The sequence below is a fragment of the Pelophylax lessonae genome (assembly GCF_965119305.1).
Source record: "Pelophylax lessonae genome assembly, chromosome: 1".
In the NCBI taxonomy this organism is placed as follows: domain Eukaryota; kingdom Metazoa; phylum Chordata; class Amphibia; order Anura; family Ranidae; genus Pelophylax; species Pelophylax lessonae.
The window spans coordinates 169,509,594-169,528,032 of NC_138768.1; the positions used below are offsets into that span (position 1 = coordinate 169,509,594).

Consider the following 18,439-nt stretch of genomic DNA (forward strand, 5'->3'; position numbering starts at 1 on the left):
TTTTTTTTTTTTACCAAAGACACATAGCAGAATACATTCTGACCTAAATTTATGACCAAATTTGATTTTATTGGATTTCTTTTGAAACTAAGCTGAAAATATATATTTTTTTTAAAACATTTTTGCTCTTTTTTGGTTTCTATCGCAAAAAATTTAAAAAGCAAGTGATATGACCAATAGAAAGCTCTATTTGTGAACAAAATAATTTAATTTGGGTACAGTGAAGCATGACTGAGTTGATGTCATTCAAAGTGCGAGAGCACTGAAAGCTGAAAATTGGTCTGGGAAGGAAGGGGGTGAAAGTGCCCAGTATTGAGGTGGTTAAAGGACTCAATTGCTTAGAAGTGTGTAGGTATTGGGTGCTTGGGTGTCCCTGGCTACCATAATCTTTGACCAGAAGAAGTTTTAAGCCAACGATGTTAGAAAGAAGTCCAGTTTCCTAGGCTACTCTTCAAGCAAATGCAGTCGTCTTATTATACTTTCACGCCGACATAGCGCAAAAATGCTGCCTTTGACTTAAAGTAGTTGTACTTGGATGATGCCTGGCCCTGTTTTTTAGAGCAGGTGGTCTGCTTTCTTGTAATAACAAACGCTGCAGCTAATCAGCCGCTCGGTTGTTATTACAGGCAGCGGAAGGAGATTTTCTCCCTCTCGCCACCTTCCTTGGCTCACCTGGGCCCTCCTGTCCCACCTTGCTCGTCTCCCACCCACCCCCTTTTCTGGCCTGCCAGACTGCATGCTCAGATAAAGTGTCTGGTATGGATTTGGGGGGGGGGGGAGCATGCTGCTGCTGCAGTTGTGTTTTTTTTTTTTTATTATTTAATTTTACATTGATAACTTTGCCTCTGAGCACTTGTCACAAGTCGGATCAGTTAAAATGCTGATCTGACTTTGATGCGACTTTCATTCTATTCTATGAGTTGAAATCGCACCAGGTCAGACCAAAGTAGTGCAGGAACCTTTTCAAAAGTCGGACCGACATAAGTCTGACAAGTTAAGACGGCTGTCATAGGGAAACATTGATTTTTACATGTCATGCGACTTGTGCTCTCAAGGTCTGAGCGCTTATCGCATGAGTGTGAACCGGGGCCGGATGTTTATAACTCGGGGACTGCCTGTAAAGGGTTTGTTACTGATCTTGTTGCTAGTGAATTGTGACATAGCAGTTTAGTGTAAGTATTTCCTTATCTAATTAGCACTTTATCCTTTTTTGTATTTATTTATTTTTTTAAGGATGGAGCTTCGTTGTGTTATTGCAGTGATAAGACATGGTGATCGGACACCAAAGCAAAAAATGAAAATGGAAGTAAGGCATCAAAGGTAATAATACATTTTGTGTAAGGGTAGATTCACACTAGATGCAGCGGAACGGCATTGAGCTGCTATTCCAGCACAATCCCACCACATGGACAAGTCAGAATGCATTGTCTATGTGCCCGGTTTACACCACTGCATTGCAGTGTGGCCACTGTGCTCTAAAAAAAATAAAAATAAAAAATAACTGCATATAGGCAATCCACTGTCTCGCGCAGCTCGGCCGGCAACTGAAATTTATAAGATGTCTGTATGCTATCTTAACCACTTTACCACCGGAGGATTTTGCTGTCTTCCGTCCAGGCCACTTTTTGCGATTCGGCGCTGTGCGACTTCAACTGACAATTGCGCGGTCGTGCGATGCCGTACCCAAACTAAATTTACGTCCTTTTTTTCCCACAAACAGAGCTTTCTTTTGGTGGTATTTGATCACCTGTGCGATTTTTACTTTTTGCGCTATAAACAAAAAAAGAGCGTTTATTTTGAAAAAATAACAATATTTTTAACATTTTTTTTATATGAAATTCCCCCCAAAAAAGATGTAAAAACCAATTTTTTAAAAAAATTTTGGCCAATTTGTTTTCTGCTACCTATGTTTGGTAAAGAAAATCGCAATAAGCGTATTTTGATTGGTTTGCGCAAAAGTTATTGCGTTTACTAACAAAGGGAAAGATTTCTGTCATTTTTGGTGTTTTTTTTTTTAACGCGTAATGTCGGCGATTTGCGATTTTTTTTTTTTTGCGGGACTGCGACATTGCGGCGGACAGATCGGACCCTTGACTGACATTTTTGACACTTTTGGGGGTACCAGTGACATTACTACAGTAATCAGTGCTATATATATGCACTGTTACTGTAAAAATGACACTGGCAGGGAAGGGGTTAATTTTATTGGAGAGGGAGGGGTTAATGTATGCCTGGTGCTTACTGACGTGTGGGGGGGGGGAGGTGACTGTGTGAGTCATGGACAGATCGGATGTCCAGCTATGCTGAACAGTCCGATCTGTCACTCCCTGTCACTATGGAGATCCGCCTGCTTGTGTTTACACACAGCAGGCGGATCTCCAGACTCGATCCCCGACGATCGGGTAAGAGCAGCGGCTGCTCCTCCCCTGGCCCGACTCCCGCTGTGAATGAAAACAGCGGGAGTGAGCCTCCGGCGGCGCGCAAGCGCCGCCCAGAAGGGGGAGTGTCTGACGACGTAGTACTACGTCGTCAGACGATAACGAGCCACTCTGCCGCAGTAATATTACTGTGAGCAGTCGTAAAGTGGTTAATAGTGTTCATAAAAAAAAACAAATCCACCAAATTCTGCACAGTGATGATGTGCTGAGCTCAGTGGATGGCACTGCAATGTGGATGCTTATGGTAAACCAGCCCTAACTGTAGAAGTTTGATTTTAATATGTCACTCTAGCAGCACATGGAGAATACATGCAGGTTAGAGAATCCTTATATATTTGGGGTCTAACGCCTAATCATCTAAATAGTAGGCATCACGGCACCATTTAAAGTGTTACTTAACCCAGGACCGTGCATTCACTATATCTGGTCTCCCACAGTAAATTGAACATTGGAATGCAATTAGTTTAGTAAATATCAACTGCTAAATACCTTTTCTCATCAACAGTATATAGCAGTCTTGTGACTTCTGTCAGTGTCTGGTTAAAGCTTGTAGGAGAAGTTTTCATTCTACTTTGACTGTTTTATGAGGCTGCAGGACCCCTGACCCTCTGTCTTGACAGTTCTGATTGGCCCTGTGCTGATCACACGCACCCAAGAAAAAAAAAAAACTCTCTAGCAATACACACCAAACTGAGCATGTGCAGAGTGACTCCAAAGGCTCTGTCTTATCAGGAGATGTATTGGTGACTGTGGAAGATGGGGAGGATCAAAGAAGACAGGATTATACAGCCTTTTTACATAATGCACAGAATTAACCCCTTTTAAGTTCTGCAGTGTGTATGACAATGTTTTGGATTGGGCCCGAAACAGTCCAAGATTATATCTGCCCCTGGCCCAATTTCAGAATAGGTGTGTGCGCACAGGAGTAAATCACGCTGACGCAGTTGTCAGAATAGTTTGTTCTATATTTATTTGTTCCTCTTTTGTCTTTATAAAAACTCAAGAAATTCATTCCAGGAAATAGTCATATATAATACGTATAAGGTGGTGATCGGATGATTGGAGTATCTATGTGTCTAGGCTTTTCTTCCAGGACATGACGAGGTCTTATTTTGGGTGTAGTCTCTCTGGGTCGCTATCTTGGATTCCATAAATGGAGGGGTGATCTAGCTGCATTTTGAGCAAGGTAGTTTATAAATGCAGCAATAACACACATATATATATATATATATATATATATATATATATATATATATATATATATATATATATATATATATGGTATTCATCATAAGGTGAAATAGGCATTTCACTATAACCATTATTAACCATTGATTACATCCATTACAACAAGCATGCTTTGCTGCATATACAAACTGATTTACTGTTGTGGGTTTAGTAACACTTGAAGTCAGGTAATGCTAAAAGGAAATACAATATGTGCTGAGAGAAATAAGATTCTCTCAGTTATAGACTGAGGGTATTGAAGTATTAAATTAAATGACCACGCAGGCAATATTTTCAGAAGACGGAAGAGGTCAGGAATAGCCTACAAAATTCTACCTGTTTTTTGTTTTGTTTTTTTATATGTATGTGACTCTCTTCTTGCTTTTGCTCTTGTACAGAATACTGTTATGGTCTTTTGATTGTATACTTGTGTTTTGTGAAGAAAAACTATAAATGTATTGCAAGTAAACTCAATTTATGTGGTATATTTATACCTTTTAGAATGCTTCTTTATACTCCATTTTAATACAGTAATCTTTGAAAAGTTCGGTAAGGAGAAATGTGAGCTCAGGAATTATACCAATAATGAATGAATTTTGTGAGGCTTTTACTTTTTGTTCAAGTAAAAAGTCTCTTAAATTTAAAGCGGTTCTTAAGTCCCATCCCAAAAAAAAAAAAAAAAAAAAAGAATAAAAAGTTAGCAGCTACAAATACTATAGCTTCTGACTTTAATAAAAGGACAATTGCTTGTCCGGGGATCCAGTACTGTCCTCACCCAGGCCGGCCTTTGGGTACCCAACGCCGCCATGCTAACTGTGGAAAGCCGACTGTGATTCCTTGTGGCTTCACAGCTAGGTTCCTAAGGAGAGGATTAATGGTGACTATACACTATGCAAAAAATCTTCTGAAATTCAGGCATTTGTACAGTTCGTTGGTTTTTCGGCCAGTTAATGGGCACTAATCGGTTGTGACGTGTTTGAGCCAAAAACTGATCGGTTGTGATGTTTTTGAGCCAAAAACTGACAAATTTGGAAATTTTCTGATGAACAAACGATAAATTGAAAGGTTAACATGTTTCTCGTCCAAACTGTTTGCACTAGGTACACTGCCTTGCGAAAGTATTCGGCCCCCTTGAACTTTTCGACCTTTTGCCACATTTCAGGCTTCAAACATAAAAATATAAAACTGTAATTTTTTGTGAAGAATCAACAAATGGGACACAATCATCAAGTGGAACGAAATTTATTGGATATTTCAAACTTTAACAACTGAAAAACTGGGCGTGCAAAATTATTCAGCCCCTTTACTTTCAGTGCAGCAAACTCTCTCCAGATGTTTAGTGAGGATCTCTGAGACCCCGTTCACACTGGGGCGATCCGACTTGCCGGGGTGACCTCACAGGTCGCGGCGCGCAGCTCGCACCGCGACCTCGGAGCGGCCGGCACGACTTCATAACATTGACAACATATAACATATTAGAACGGGTCCACAGCTTCTCTATGGCAGGCGACCTACGGCGCCTGACAGGTCGCCCCAGTGTGAACGGGATCTTAATGATCCAATGTTGACTTAAATGACTAATGATGATAAATAGAATCCACCTGGGTGTAATCAAGTCTCCGTATAAATGCACCTGCACTGTGATAGTCTCAGAGGTCCGTTTAAAGCGCAGAGAGCATCATGAAGAACAAGGAACATACCAGGCAGGTCTGAGATACTGTTGTGGAGAAGTTTAAAGCCGGATTTGGATACAAAAAGATTTCCCAAGCTTTAAACATCCCAAGGAGTGCTGTGCAAGCGATAATATTGAAATGGAAGGAGTATCAGACCACTGAAAATCTACGAAGACCTGGCCGTCCCTCTAGACTTTCAGCTCATACAAGGAGAAGACTGAGCAGAGATGCAGCCAAGAGGCCCATGATCACTCTGGATGAACTGCAGAGATCTACAGCTGAGGTGGGAGACTCTGTCCATAGGACAACAATCAGTCGTATACTGCACAAATCTGGCCTTTTTGGAAGAGTGGCAAGAAGAAAGCCATTTTTTAAAGATATCCATAAAAAGTGTTAAAAGTTTGCCACAAGCCACCTGGGAGACACACCAAACATGTGGAAGAAGGTGCTCTGCTCAGATGAAACAAAAATCAAACTTTTTGGCAGCAATGCAAAACGTTATGTTTGGCGTAAAAGCAACACAGCTCATCACCCTGAACACACCATCCCCACTGTCAAACATGGTGGTGGCAGCATCATGGTTTGGGCCTGCTTTTCTTCAGCAGGGACAGGGAAGATGGTTAAAATTAATGGGAAGATGGATGGAGCCAAATACAGGACCATTCTGGAAGAAAACCTGATGGAGTCTGCAAAAGACCTAAGACTGGGATGGAGATTTGTCTTCCAACAAGACAATGATCCAAAACATAAAGCAAAATCTACAATGGAATGGTTCATAAACATATAAACATATCCAGGTGTTAGAATGGCCAAGTCAAAGTCCAGACCTGAATCCAATCGAGAATCTGTGGAAAGAACTGAAAACTGCTGTTCACAAACGCTCTCCAACCAACCTCACTGAGCTCGAGCTGTTTTGCAAGGAGGAATGGGCAAAAATTTCAGTCTCTCGATGTGCAAAACTGATGGAGACATACCCCAAGCGACTTACAGCTGTAATCGCAGCAAAAGGTGGCGCTACAAAGTATTAACTTAAGGGGACTGAATAATTTTGCGCGCCAAATTTTTCTGCTTTTTATTTGTTAACAAAGTTTGAAATATCCAATAAATTTCGTTTCACTTCATGATTGTGTCCCACTTGTTCACAAAAAATTACAGTTTTATATCTTTATGTTTGAAGCCTGAAATGTGGCAAAAGGTTGAAAAGTTCAAGGGGGCCGAATACTTTTGCAAGGCACTGTATATGTGAAAAACAAACAAAAAAACGGATTCATTTATGTCCATTGAATGATTTATTGGTCATTACATGATTGCACGATCGTCTGCTCTCACGGCCAAGTGTTCGTTTTTCGAAAATGAGTTTGAACGATTTTTCTTAAACTGCATGGCCAGCATAAGGAGGGAAACATCTTGCTGCTGTGGTGGGGAATGCCTGGATTAACAGGTGTTTTTACATCTGCCATGCTTAAGGGCTCTTATAACATGGAGGCCTTTTGAGGCCGGATTCACACTAATGCAATGCTAAACATCACATGTGATTCACACCACATTGCTGTGCAGATCACATGCGATGTCTGTGCGATGCAAATTTAGCCATACAAACTGTATGGCTTAAATTGCATCTCATTCGCACCAAAATGGTGTAGGACCCTGTTTTTGGTCCGCACTGGAATTGGATCGCATGGGTGTTCACACCTATGCGGTCCGATTCCTGTCTGATTTCACAGTTCGCACTGTGATCTGTGAACCTATTTGGGGGTGTCATTAACTTTACATTGACTCCCACAGCGGTTCGCAGAGAGCAGTGTGAACTGCCTGCGAGTGAGATGCTATGTGGGAACCCACAGAGGAATCATGCTGGTTCCCGCATCGCACAAGTGTGAACTGGGACTGAAGGGCTGAGCACATTTGTTTTTCTGTGTGGAGACCCATGGTGCATCTAACAGAAGAAGTGTTGTTAGGTGTCCCAGGCACTTTTTTGTCTATTGGCGCAAGATACTGTGAAGAATTACTATTATGGAACTTTTTATTATTCATTCACTTTTTATGGACTTATTATGGCACGCTCTGTTTGCTGAAGTTTGTTGCATGCTTTGGGTAGTCTCACTGAGTAAGTTTTTATTTACACTTTATTTTATTTTTTAAATCAAACCAAGATGACATTTTTATCCCATCTGATGCTTAGTAACATTTTTACATAATGGGAAATAATATCTTTACTTTTTAATTAATTCTCCAATTCTCCAAGGTTTTTTGATCTGTTTGAAAAATGTTACGGCTACAAGACTGGGAAATTAAAGCTGAAGAAGCCAAAGCAATTGCAGGCAAGTAAATTTGTATACGCATTAGAGAGATTAGCCATGTGTGTTTTTTTTTTGTTTTTTTTAATTCATATTTAGTAATTTATTTTTGTTTCTTTGATAACAGGAAGTCCTGGACATTGCAAGGCAGCTTCTTGTTGAGCTTGGACAGAACAATGATTCAGAAATTGAGGAAAGTAAAGCAAAGCTGGAGCAGCTTAAAACGGTTTTAGAAATGTAAGTAGATTTGATTAATTGAAAGTAGTAAAAGTACACATTTCCTTCAAGCTCATAATATTAAAATGATCCTTTTTTCCTTGGTGATTTTGGAAGGGCATACTTTTCCTTGTCCTCATACCTCCCAGCCCTCTCCAGCGACATGTTTGGTGATATATTTTGCTCAGATGTGTTGAATAGTTATTAATGGATATGTCATACTGCGTGAGAAACCTGTTGAAGGATATTTAAAAAGTGGAAAATGTGACTTTCACCAGAAATTCCCTGGTGGTGAATTAATCATTGTCATTTATTAACCACTTAAGCCCCAGAAGATTATACCCCCTTCCTGACGAGGGGGTTTTTTGCGATTTTTTTTTTTTTTTTTTTTTTTTTTTTACTGCGTGACTTTAACAGACAATTGCGCGGTTGTGCGACACTGTACCTAAACGCATTTGACGTCCTTTTTTTCCCACAAACAGAGCTTTTTTTTTGGTGGTATTTGATCACCTGTGCAATTTTTCCTTTTTGCGCTATAAACAAAAAAGATCGTAAATTTTGCAAAAATAACAATATTTTTCACATTTTTTTATATGAAATTCCCCCCCAAAAAAATGTAAAAATCAAAATTTTTTAACATTTTTGGCCAATTTGTTTTCTGCTACATATGTTTGGTAAAAAAAATTGCAAAAAGCGTATTTTGATTGGTTTGCGAAAAAGTTATTGCGTTTACTAACTAAGGGAAAGATTTCGGTCATTTTTGGTGTTTTTTTTTTTTTTAACGCGTAATGGCGGCGATCTGCAATTTTTTTTTTTTTTTTTTTGCTGTACTGCGACATTGCGGCGGACAGATCGGACCCTTGACTGACATTTTTGACACTTTTGGGGTTACCAGTGACATTACTGCAGTAATCAGTGCTATACATATGCACTGTTACTGTAAAAATACACTGGTAGTGAAGGGGTTAACTTTATTTGAGAGGGAGGGGCTGCGTGTGTCCCTAGGGGCCTGATTCTAACTGTGATTGGCTGTGGCTTGAAGTGTAGGAACAATGATCAACGGTCCTACATAGTAGAACCGTATGATCACTGTTTCTACACAGGGGAGAATGACAGGCGGCTTGTTTACACTAGCTGCCTGCCTTTCTCCCTCTGTCACGGACGATCGTGAGTGAGCGGCGGACATCGGGTCCGCCGCTCAAACGCGCGGCGGGGTCCGTGACTGCGCGGGAGCGCCTCAGGCGGCGCACGCTCACTCCCCAGAGCCTCACAGGCTAGTGACGTACCGGTACGTCACTTTGCCTGTGAGGGGCTGACCACCGCAGTATATGTACTTGCAGCGGTCGGCAAGTGGTTAAAAAGTGGAAAATGTGACTTTCACCAGAAATTCCCTGGTGGTGAATTAATCATTGTCATTTATTACACATGCATCTGGAAGATTGATCTGCAGTGAATGTTTGGTGATTATACGATTCATTGCCCTTTAGAGCCCTTGCACGCTGAATCGCTTTAAAACTGTGCATAAAACTCTGAGCACTTTTGCATTGCTTGTCATGCGCTTTTGAGGCGTTAGCGGTGCGCTTTTTTTGAAGTGACTCAAAAACTGCTTTAAGAACCATTTTTAAGGTGCTTTTGAAGCGCTTCCCATTTATTTAAAAGGAGAGGGGAATTTTTGAGGCTCTTTTTTTTTTTTTTAATGAGCATGCTTCAAAGATGCTGCTTGCAGGATTTTTTTCACCGCCCCTCCAGCGCATTGCCCTTCGTGTGAAACCATTTATTGATTTCAATGGGAATAGGTTTTCATGAGCTTTTTAGGCGCTTTTTTTTTTTTTTTTTTTTGTGCCAAAGTGCTTCAAAAGCACCTCGGTGTGTAAGGGCTCTTAGTCATTTTATGACCCAAATCTTAAAAAAGCTTGAACATATTAATATTATTTCAAACATAAAGTGTTTTTAAATCAGTAGCTTTCACTAACTAATACCTGGTGATTCTGCCACAAACGTCCTTGTACAGGCACTTCATGTTAAAATGTAAAAGTACTTTATCCCTATCTCACAATTGTTTTCCAGTTTTATCACCCTTTTAAGTGTTATACCAATAGTGACACAAGCACACATTACTCAGATGTGGTACACTGTTGTCACCATCAAGAAACCCTGAGAAATGATGTGCAGAAGTTGCTGGAGTGTATATATGTAGACACGATGTGGCTATAAAGAGGCTTGCAGGAGATCAGCAGCACTGGGATGCAGCAATAAATGTGAAAAAGATAAAAACAGTCCTTTATCAAACTCAATGTAAGTTTAGTTAGGATTCACACTAACATTAATTTTTTAGAACCCTCCTAACTTATAGAACTTAGAAGAAAAAAAGGTAACTAATAAATATTTTAAAGGGGCATTAAGTTTTCTTGTTACCGAGGATGTCTGCTTGTAACCTGGCCATTCCTGGCATTAAATTAATTAAATATTTGAAATTACTTCTAACTAGGTTGTCTCTTTAGTGTCCCTTCCACTAAAAACATTGCTAATTAGTCCATTTGAAACCCCATACATATTTTTACAGGAACCTGTCACAGATTTTCTTTGATGTTTACTTTACTTCAAATTAAAATGTACCAAAAGCAAAGTTTTGTCAACATCCCCTTTCATCTTTATAATTAGTATTCATAGCACTGTTTTCTAATTGTGTTATTTACTGTGGCTTAACCACTTGCCAACCAGGGCAACTTTTTAATTTTTTGAACACGTTAAAGTGATTGTAAACCTACAATTTTTATTTCTAAAATAACAAACATTATACTTTCCTGCATGTGCAATGGCTGTGAACAGAGCAGCCTCTTCTGGGGCCCCCTGATGGTTCCCCTGGCTCCTCCCTCCATTGATATACAGAGCTGCTTGATCCTGCCCCCTGCTCTCTACTCACTGGCTGTGATTGACAGCAGCAGGAGCCTATGGCAATGGCTATGAGCCTATAAGGAAAGAGAGCAGAAGAGAGGGCCGCTGCTCTTGAGCACAAGCTGGATCTAGATTGGCTCAGATAAGTGGGGGCTGGGAGGGTAGAACACAGAAGAGTTTTTACCTTGATACATAGAATGCATTAAGGTAAAAAAAAAACCTCCAACCTCACAACCACTTTAATATACTTTTTTTGCTAAAAATACTGTGAACTGTAAATAATATATTTTATTTTTTATATTTTAAATCTATTTTCTGAAAGCAGAGACCCTGAAGAATAAAATGGTGGTACTTGCAATTTATGTTGCACTATATTTGCGAAGTTATTGGGGTGTGTACTGGAATGACGGGATGCTTTTCCTTTTTTAAATTTTTAAAAAAAAAATCTATTTCATGTAATTAGTTTTTTTTAGTTTACTTTATTGCTATCACAAGGCGGTTGACAAAAAGCCTTCTATGCGATAGCAGGGGCAGGTGGCAGGTAGTCTTTATGGAGAGATTGCTCTATTAGACCAAGAAGGGAGGATGATGAGCGCTATAGGGAAAACGAGCCTGACAAGTGGAAAAAAGGGAGAGGGGGTAAGGCAATTGTTCTGAACAAAGGTCAGTGAGACTATGTTAGAAATAAGGTTCAATGTGGTTGTAAATCCAAAAACATGGGGTAGATGATTCTAGTGCCAAATAGCATTGGGTGCAGAGAGTGAGTGTCAAGCCACCTCGCGGAGTATGAAGCCTCTCTGCGTGAAATAGACAAGGGGGCGGGAATAAAGCGGTACCAATCTCTTAGACCCCCAGTGTCTCCCCTGCCCTCCAGTGCCGTTATTTAAACACATATTGTGTTTGAATACCTGTAATCGGGGATATACTAGCCTAGGAATGACCATTGTTACCCCAGAATTGACGCAAAACATGTCTCATCTGAGGTCATTAGTCTCAGGAGGGAGTTCCTCCTGTTTTCACCTGGTCGAGAATCACCCTTTTGAGACCCACATAATAGTGATCGTAAGGCTCTAGATCAGCCCCAGTCATTTTTGTCAGAAGCCCTTTAGCTGCTCTTGAAGCTGTGATGCCGTTAATAACATACCTTGATAGGCAAGTGATTAGACACCCAAAACTTTTTTTTTTTCTTTTAAACTTTTGTCAAATTGCTGTTGCTTGTTGTGGAGATTTTTCCCTCCCTACTTGTGCCTGTATTAAGAACTAAAGGGAACAGGTGTCATAACGATAGTAAGATACAGACAATAAATCACTTCCTGTCTGAGCTAAACCCTATTCCATGGGGGAGTAAGGGGAAGTCTCTCTAACAGGTACACGGTCAGCAGTTAAAAAATATATATTTTTTTCATTTTTCGTTCATTCTTTTTCGTTCATTAAAGGACACAGCTCTTTATCTTCTTGACCATTGGGTTATACTGCCCCCTACAGGAGTAGGACACTAGTAGGAAAAGCTTGACTACGCCTATGGGACAGTCCCAGGAAGTATACTCCCACTCTCCGCTATAGGCACTCAGTTTTGTTACAAGCAGTGTCAGAAGAAAGCCAACTCCACAGAGGGGCGGGTGCTGTGCCCGTCAATGAACATCAGAGAAATGGATTTTACGGTAAGTCAAAAATCCCATTTTCTCTTACGTCCTCTGACAGTCGCTGCCCACTCATACAGTCTTCACCAATGGGTATTGACCTCTTATCCACAGGAGCAAGCTAGGCATAAGACTTGTTAAAAACAAAGCAATTTACATAGACACACCAATAGGGGGCTGTCCCACTGGTCCAATACCCCCGGCTAGCCTCATTCCCAATTCAGTTTGTCTTCTGCCTAGATAGGAGTAAGATAGGCTTTCCCTGTGCTGGGGCTACATGTCTCAGCCTTTCTTCTGTTTTATTACTTTTCTTTTCTGCAAAAGTGTTTTCTTTGCACTACTAGCTTTTTATTTGTTCTGCGCTTAGTTAGTTGGATCTTCGGAAGACTACAGCATTTGCGGAGCTGGAAATCGGACTGGTCGTCCTGGTACTCCAGGACAGAGGATCTTATGGAATCCCAGCCCGCCATCAAGCGTTTAGCGGGCTATGCGTGCGCCCTGGCCTAGCAAACGACCTGCCCCTGTTCTCAGGGGCAAAAGCCTGCGAGGTGGCTACCTTGCTGGGATGCCTCAACGTGCGGTTTTGACCGTGCGGCGCATCCTATTTCGGCTGATGGCTCTCCCGCCATCTGGGGTGGGGGGTTCCCGCGATATTGAGGCGCCTACGCCGTATGGAGCGGTAAGTAACCTCTGTGGGGGGCCTCTGTTTGGGGATGACAGTCTGCGTGTGTCTGTGCTCTCCCCTCATGTCTGTGTCCGGGGCTCGCATCCCTCCTGGTCCCTGTGGGGGCTTCTAGGCGCAGGTATCGCCATGTGGGGGTTTTGTGAGGGTCCCTGTCCCTGCCCGCTTTATTAGTGTGTTTGGGGGTGCAGACATGGCGGTGCGGACAGATGCGGTGCAAAAAACCACAGGTCCGCCATTTTGGGTATGGGCAGCTGCTCTGGCCTCACTGTGGGCACTTTCTGCAGCTCTCTATGTAGTGTTTTTGGCTCCTTCGGGCGCCATCTTGTGTGTGGCAAGGTGTTCTTCTTTGCACATGTTCGGCGGCCATTTTCCCAGAGCCTCCCATTCAGATGCATTGGCAACCATTTTCCCTTAGACCAGTTCCTGTTCAGCCTCCAGTGGATAACATCACTTCCTTTACTGTATGCAGTGATTGTTTCCAGCAGCAAGGTAACACTTCTGGGGGCTCTTTTTGCTGGTGTTGGGGCTTATTCTTCTGTTTTCAGTGTTTTTCCCATCTCAGGGGGGTACCTTAGTGGGATCCCTATTGCAGTGCATTGCGGTAGGTCGCCGCGATCGCGTCTTAAAGGGCCAGTGCCATAGTATGTTTCTCATGGAGTCCCAGGACTGCATATTAGTGAATGCTTCAGGTACTCCTGAATCTTAATTTTCTCTTGCTGCTGCACTTGCGACTTTAGCGTCCAAGGTGGATTTATTGATGTCAGAGCGGGGTTCTAGGAAAAGAGCTGGGATTTCATTATCTTCTGATTCTGAGTCTGATATGGTTGCCCTGGACAGTTTACCCCCTGAGGGGTCTCAGTCCTTTCATGCTAATGTGGGGGTGGAGGGGGAGGAGGAGAATGTTTGTTTTTTCTCCCGAAGCTGCTTAAGAACGCCCTGCGGTGTCTGCGCTTTTTTGCTTCTGTTGAAGACACACTACATTTAGAGGATAGGCCCAACCCACCGGGTAAGCAGTCTTCCTTTTGGGACTCGCAGAACCCGAACTGCGGCACAGGTGTTTCCTTGTCCCGCTGAGTTTCACATGACGGTGAACGAACAATGGCGTAATTTAATGCGCCCTCTTGTGGTACCAAAACGGTTTCAATTCCGTTGCCCTTTCGCTTCTCTTACGGATTCACGATGGACCGTGTCCCCTAAAGTGGATCACGCGGTGTCCAGGTTTAACAAGGCCACTCGAATGCCCTCGGAGGATTCTCCGGTGTTCAGTGCTCAAACGCACTCTGGAGGCGGATTCCGCCCCTCCGACTACTGTAGAGATGGTGGAGCAGATGCGTCTGGCAGGTTTTTTGTACCTGTGTGACGCGGCCATGGAGGTGCCTCCTCTAGCAGCTCAGCTGTCTTGTGGTGTCATGGTGCTGCTCCATCGTTTAACGTGGCTGACGAGCTGGTCGGCTGACCAGCCTCCAGGAAGACGTCTGACATCCCTTATGAGGGGAATCGTCTTTTTGGGGATTTCCTGGACAGGTTGGTTAAAGGGGGCACTGGGTGCAGAAGCACTCTGCTGCCCCAGACCCCAGGGGTAAGTTTTTCCGCGGTAAGTGGGGTTCTTCCTTTAAACCAAATCAGGGGTCCTTTCGTGCCTTCAAGGCATAGGTCAAGGGGAAACCCTTTAAGGGTGGTCAGAGGAAGCCCTGGGCGGGCAAGCTAAAATCCACCCATGCCGGCCCGGCGGGTCCTTCCGCCTCCACCTGCAGGGACGCCCTCACCCATTACAGGGGTGGAGGGACGTCTGCGCGGTTTCCTAGACCTTTGGCTGCTCCGGATTCCGGACAGGTGGGTTCAGGAAATCATTCGATCGGGATACAAGCTCGAATTCCTTTCGCAGCCAGCGGACAAATTCTTTCCCTCAAATCTTCATTTGACCCCAGATCGGTTACACGATCTTCATCGGGCGGTTCAGGATTTCCTCGCCCAGGGGGTGATCGTCCCGGTGCTTCATTGGGACAGGTTTGGAGGGGTTTTACTCGAATCTGTTCATTGTGCCCAGTAAGGAGGGCAAGGTACGTCCATTTCTGGACTTGAAAGCTCTGAACCGCTTTGCGCGGGTTCAAAAGTTCCGCATGGAATCCCTCAGGTCGGTGGTGGCCTCCTTAAGTCCAGGAGATTTCCTGGCTTCCACCACCCTCGTGGATGCGTATTTACACATCCCTATATTCGTGGGTCTTCAGAGGTTCCTCCGATTCGCAATCACGGAGGATCACTATCAGTTTGTGTCGTTACCTTTCGGTCTCGCTTCGGCTCCTAGGGTGTTTCTCAAAGTGCTGGCTCCTGTTCTGGCCCTGTTGCGGGCGCAGGGGATTGCGGTCTTGGGATTTCTGGACGATCTCCTGTTACGATCGAGTGCCAGCCCGAGTCTCTTACGCGATCTGTCAATTACAGTTCAGACACTCCGGGAGTTCGGATGGACCAACGTTCAGAGGTCGACCTTGTCCCCTTCTGTTCGTCTCCCATATCTGGGAATGGTCCTGGACTCTGCCCAAGTAAAGGTTTCCTGCCGGAGGACATGCTGCGGACTCTACAGGACGAGGTCAGGTCCCTTCGGGACAAGGATTCCTCGTCGCTCAGGGCCTGCACGCGGTCCCTGGGGTTGATGGTGTCAGCCTTCGCGGCAATACCGTTTGCACAGTTCCACACGCAATCTCTTCAAGCGGAGATCTTGGCCAGGTGGGACAGGCATTCTCAATCCTTGGAAAGGAGGATATCTCTGAGTCGCCAAATCAGAGTGGATCTTCTCTGGTGGCTCCTGTCCCCGACTCTGACGGAGGAAAGCTCCTTTCGCCCGTTGTGGATTGTGATCACCACAGATGCCAGCCTGTCAGGCTGGGGTGGCGTTCTGGGCATTCTGTCTGCCCAGGGCACTTGGTCGGAGGAGGGATCCTCCCTGCCGATGAACATCTTGGAATTGCGAGCGATCAGATTATGCTTGCTCCGTTGTCGGCTCATCTTCGGGGCCGCCCTGTGCGGGTCCAGACGGACAATGCCAATGCGGTGGCTTACATCAAATCATCAAGGGGGCACCAGGAGTGCCCGGGCGGCCCAGGAAGTGACCAGAATTCTGTCTTGGGCCGAGACGCACGTCCCGGCGATTTCGGCAGTTCACATTCCGGGTGTGGAGCATTGGCAGGCCAATTATCTGAGCGGCCAGACCCTGGACCAGGGAGAATGGTCCCTACACCCGGAGGTTTTTCAGATGCTGTGTGCGAGATGGGGATCCCTGGATGTGGACCTGTTCGCCTCTCGGCTAACCAACAAGGTGGGAAGGTTCGTGGCATGAACACGCGATCCTCTGGCGGTCGCCTCAGATGCGCTGGTGGTGCCTTGGAATCAGTATCGCCTGATTTCTGCCTTTTCTCCATTTCGGTTGTTGGCCAGCTTCCTTCGCAGGTTAGTCTCCGAACCGAAGTTGGTTATCCTGGTGGTCCCAGACTGGGCGCGCCGGTCTTGGTACGTGGCCATCGTCCAACTGGTCGTCGAGACTCCGCGGCGGCTCCTATTCGAGATGATCTGCTGTCTCAGGGGCCGATCTTCCATCCTGCTTTACGGTCGCTGACCTTGGCGGTGTGGCTGTTAAAAGCCAGGTCTTGAGAGATCGGGTTCTCTCGTCTGTAGTCATTCCTTTTCCTGCTCAGGGCTCGGAAGGCCTCATCCGGTAAGATCTATTACCTTACTTGGAAGGCTTATTTTGCCTGGTGTGAATCAAGGGGCATCCATCATCGCTCCTTTTCGGTGGCGAGGATGTTAGCCTTCCTCCAATCTGGACCAGTTATCTGCACTGGCTATCCTTTTTCAGCGCCCCTTGGCGTCTAATTCATTGATAGGCACCTTTATCAAGGTGTGCGTCATTTGGCTCCTCCTCGGAGAACGCCTTTTCCTCCTTGGTACTTAAACTTGGTCCCGTCTGTTTTGCAACATCCTCCCTTTGAAAACATCAAACATTTTTTCTGCCTCTGCTGACGAGAAAGGTTACCTTTCCTATCACATCTGCTTGCAGAATGTCGGAGTTGGCGGCCTTGTCTTGCCGCTCCCCTTACCTGGTGGTTCATAGGGATAAGGTGGTCTTGCGATCTAACCAATCCTTCCTTCCTAAAGTGGTTTCTGATTTTCACCTTAACGAGGATATTGTCTTACCTTCGCTATGTGCGTACCCTAAGCATCCTAAGGAGTGTGCCTTGCATTCCCTGGATGTAGTCCGGGCGATCAGGGTCTCCCTGTCGTCCACGGTATCCTCCAGTAAGTCGGATTCTCTTTTTGTCCTTTCTGAGGGACCTCGGAAGGATATGGCTGCGTCTGCGGCAACCATTTCTAGATGGATCAGACAGACGATTGTACAGGCCTATTCATTTAGGGAACGGGTACCGCCCTTCCTTGTCAAGGCGCACTCTGCCAGAGCGGTGAGTGCTTCCTGGGCTTTCCAGAAACAGGCTTCGGTGGCCCAGGTGTGCGTGGTTGGGACTTGGTCGTCAGTGCACACACTTTCCACATTTTACAAACTTGAGGTTCTGGCATCTGCAGATGCTTCATTTGGCCGCAAGGTTCTGTGCCTTAAGGGGGCCCTAGTTTTGCAGGTCCCTGGCTGTTGGGGTTGTTTCCCCCTTGGTGTTTTGCTTTCCTGGGTTGTTAGCTCCAGTTGAGCTTTTCTGTTACCCAGAGGGTTTACCTTTCTGTTCAGATAAGGTTCCCTTCTCTGACCTGGGTGCTGCGTTGCCTTTGTGACAGTTGCTCTTCCCACCCCTCATGTCTACACTGATTTGCGACATCCCATTGGTGAAGACTGTATGAGTGGGCGGCGACTGTCAGAGGACGTAAGAGAAAACTGAATTTTTGTAAAATCTTACCGTAAAATTCCTTTCTCTGAGTCCTCTGACAGTCGCCGCCCCCGCCCCTCTTTTGGGGTTCATGGACTATCTACTGCTTGCTACCAAACTGAATTGGGAATGAGGCTAGCCGGGGGTATTGGACTAATGGGACCGCCCCCTGTAGGTGTGTCTATGTAAATTGCTTTGTTTTTAACAAGTCTTATGCCTAGCTTGCTCCTGTGGATAAGAGGTCAATACCCATTAGTGAAGCCTGTATTAGTGGGGGGCGACTGTCAGAGGACTCCGAGAAAGGCATTTTACGGTAAGATTTTACAAAAATTGTTTTCTTTTTCTTTCATTGACGTAAAGAAGAAACATGACCCTCAATTGAATAGGTCTGAATTACTGTCTGTCTGATCCATCTGGAAATGGTCGCAGCAGAAGAAGCCAACCCTTTTCGAGGTCCATCCATGAGTACAAATGGTAAATCTGACTTCCTAAAAGACTCCGCA

The 18,439-nt window shown here is 44.4% G+C and overlaps 1 protein-coding gene across 12 annotated transcripts in view; it reads left to right on the plus strand.

The window, feature by feature from the left end:
* Positions 1–18,439, plus strand: part of PPIP5K2 (diphosphoinositol pentakisphosphate kinase 2) — a 218,946-nt gene that overhangs the window by 107,432 nt on the left and 93,075 nt on the right. For all 12 annotated transcript variants that reach the window (XM_082243664.1, XM_082243668.1, XM_082243672.1 and 9 more), the window contains exons 11-13: positions 1,234–1,320; positions 7,584–7,663; positions 7,767–7,872. In XM_082243664.1, the coding sequence (XP_082099790.1) occupies positions 1,234–1,320; positions 7,584–7,663; positions 7,767–7,872 (273 nt within the window). The remainder of the gene's footprint in view (positions 1–1,233; positions 1,321–7,583; positions 7,664–7,766; positions 7,873–18,439) is intronic.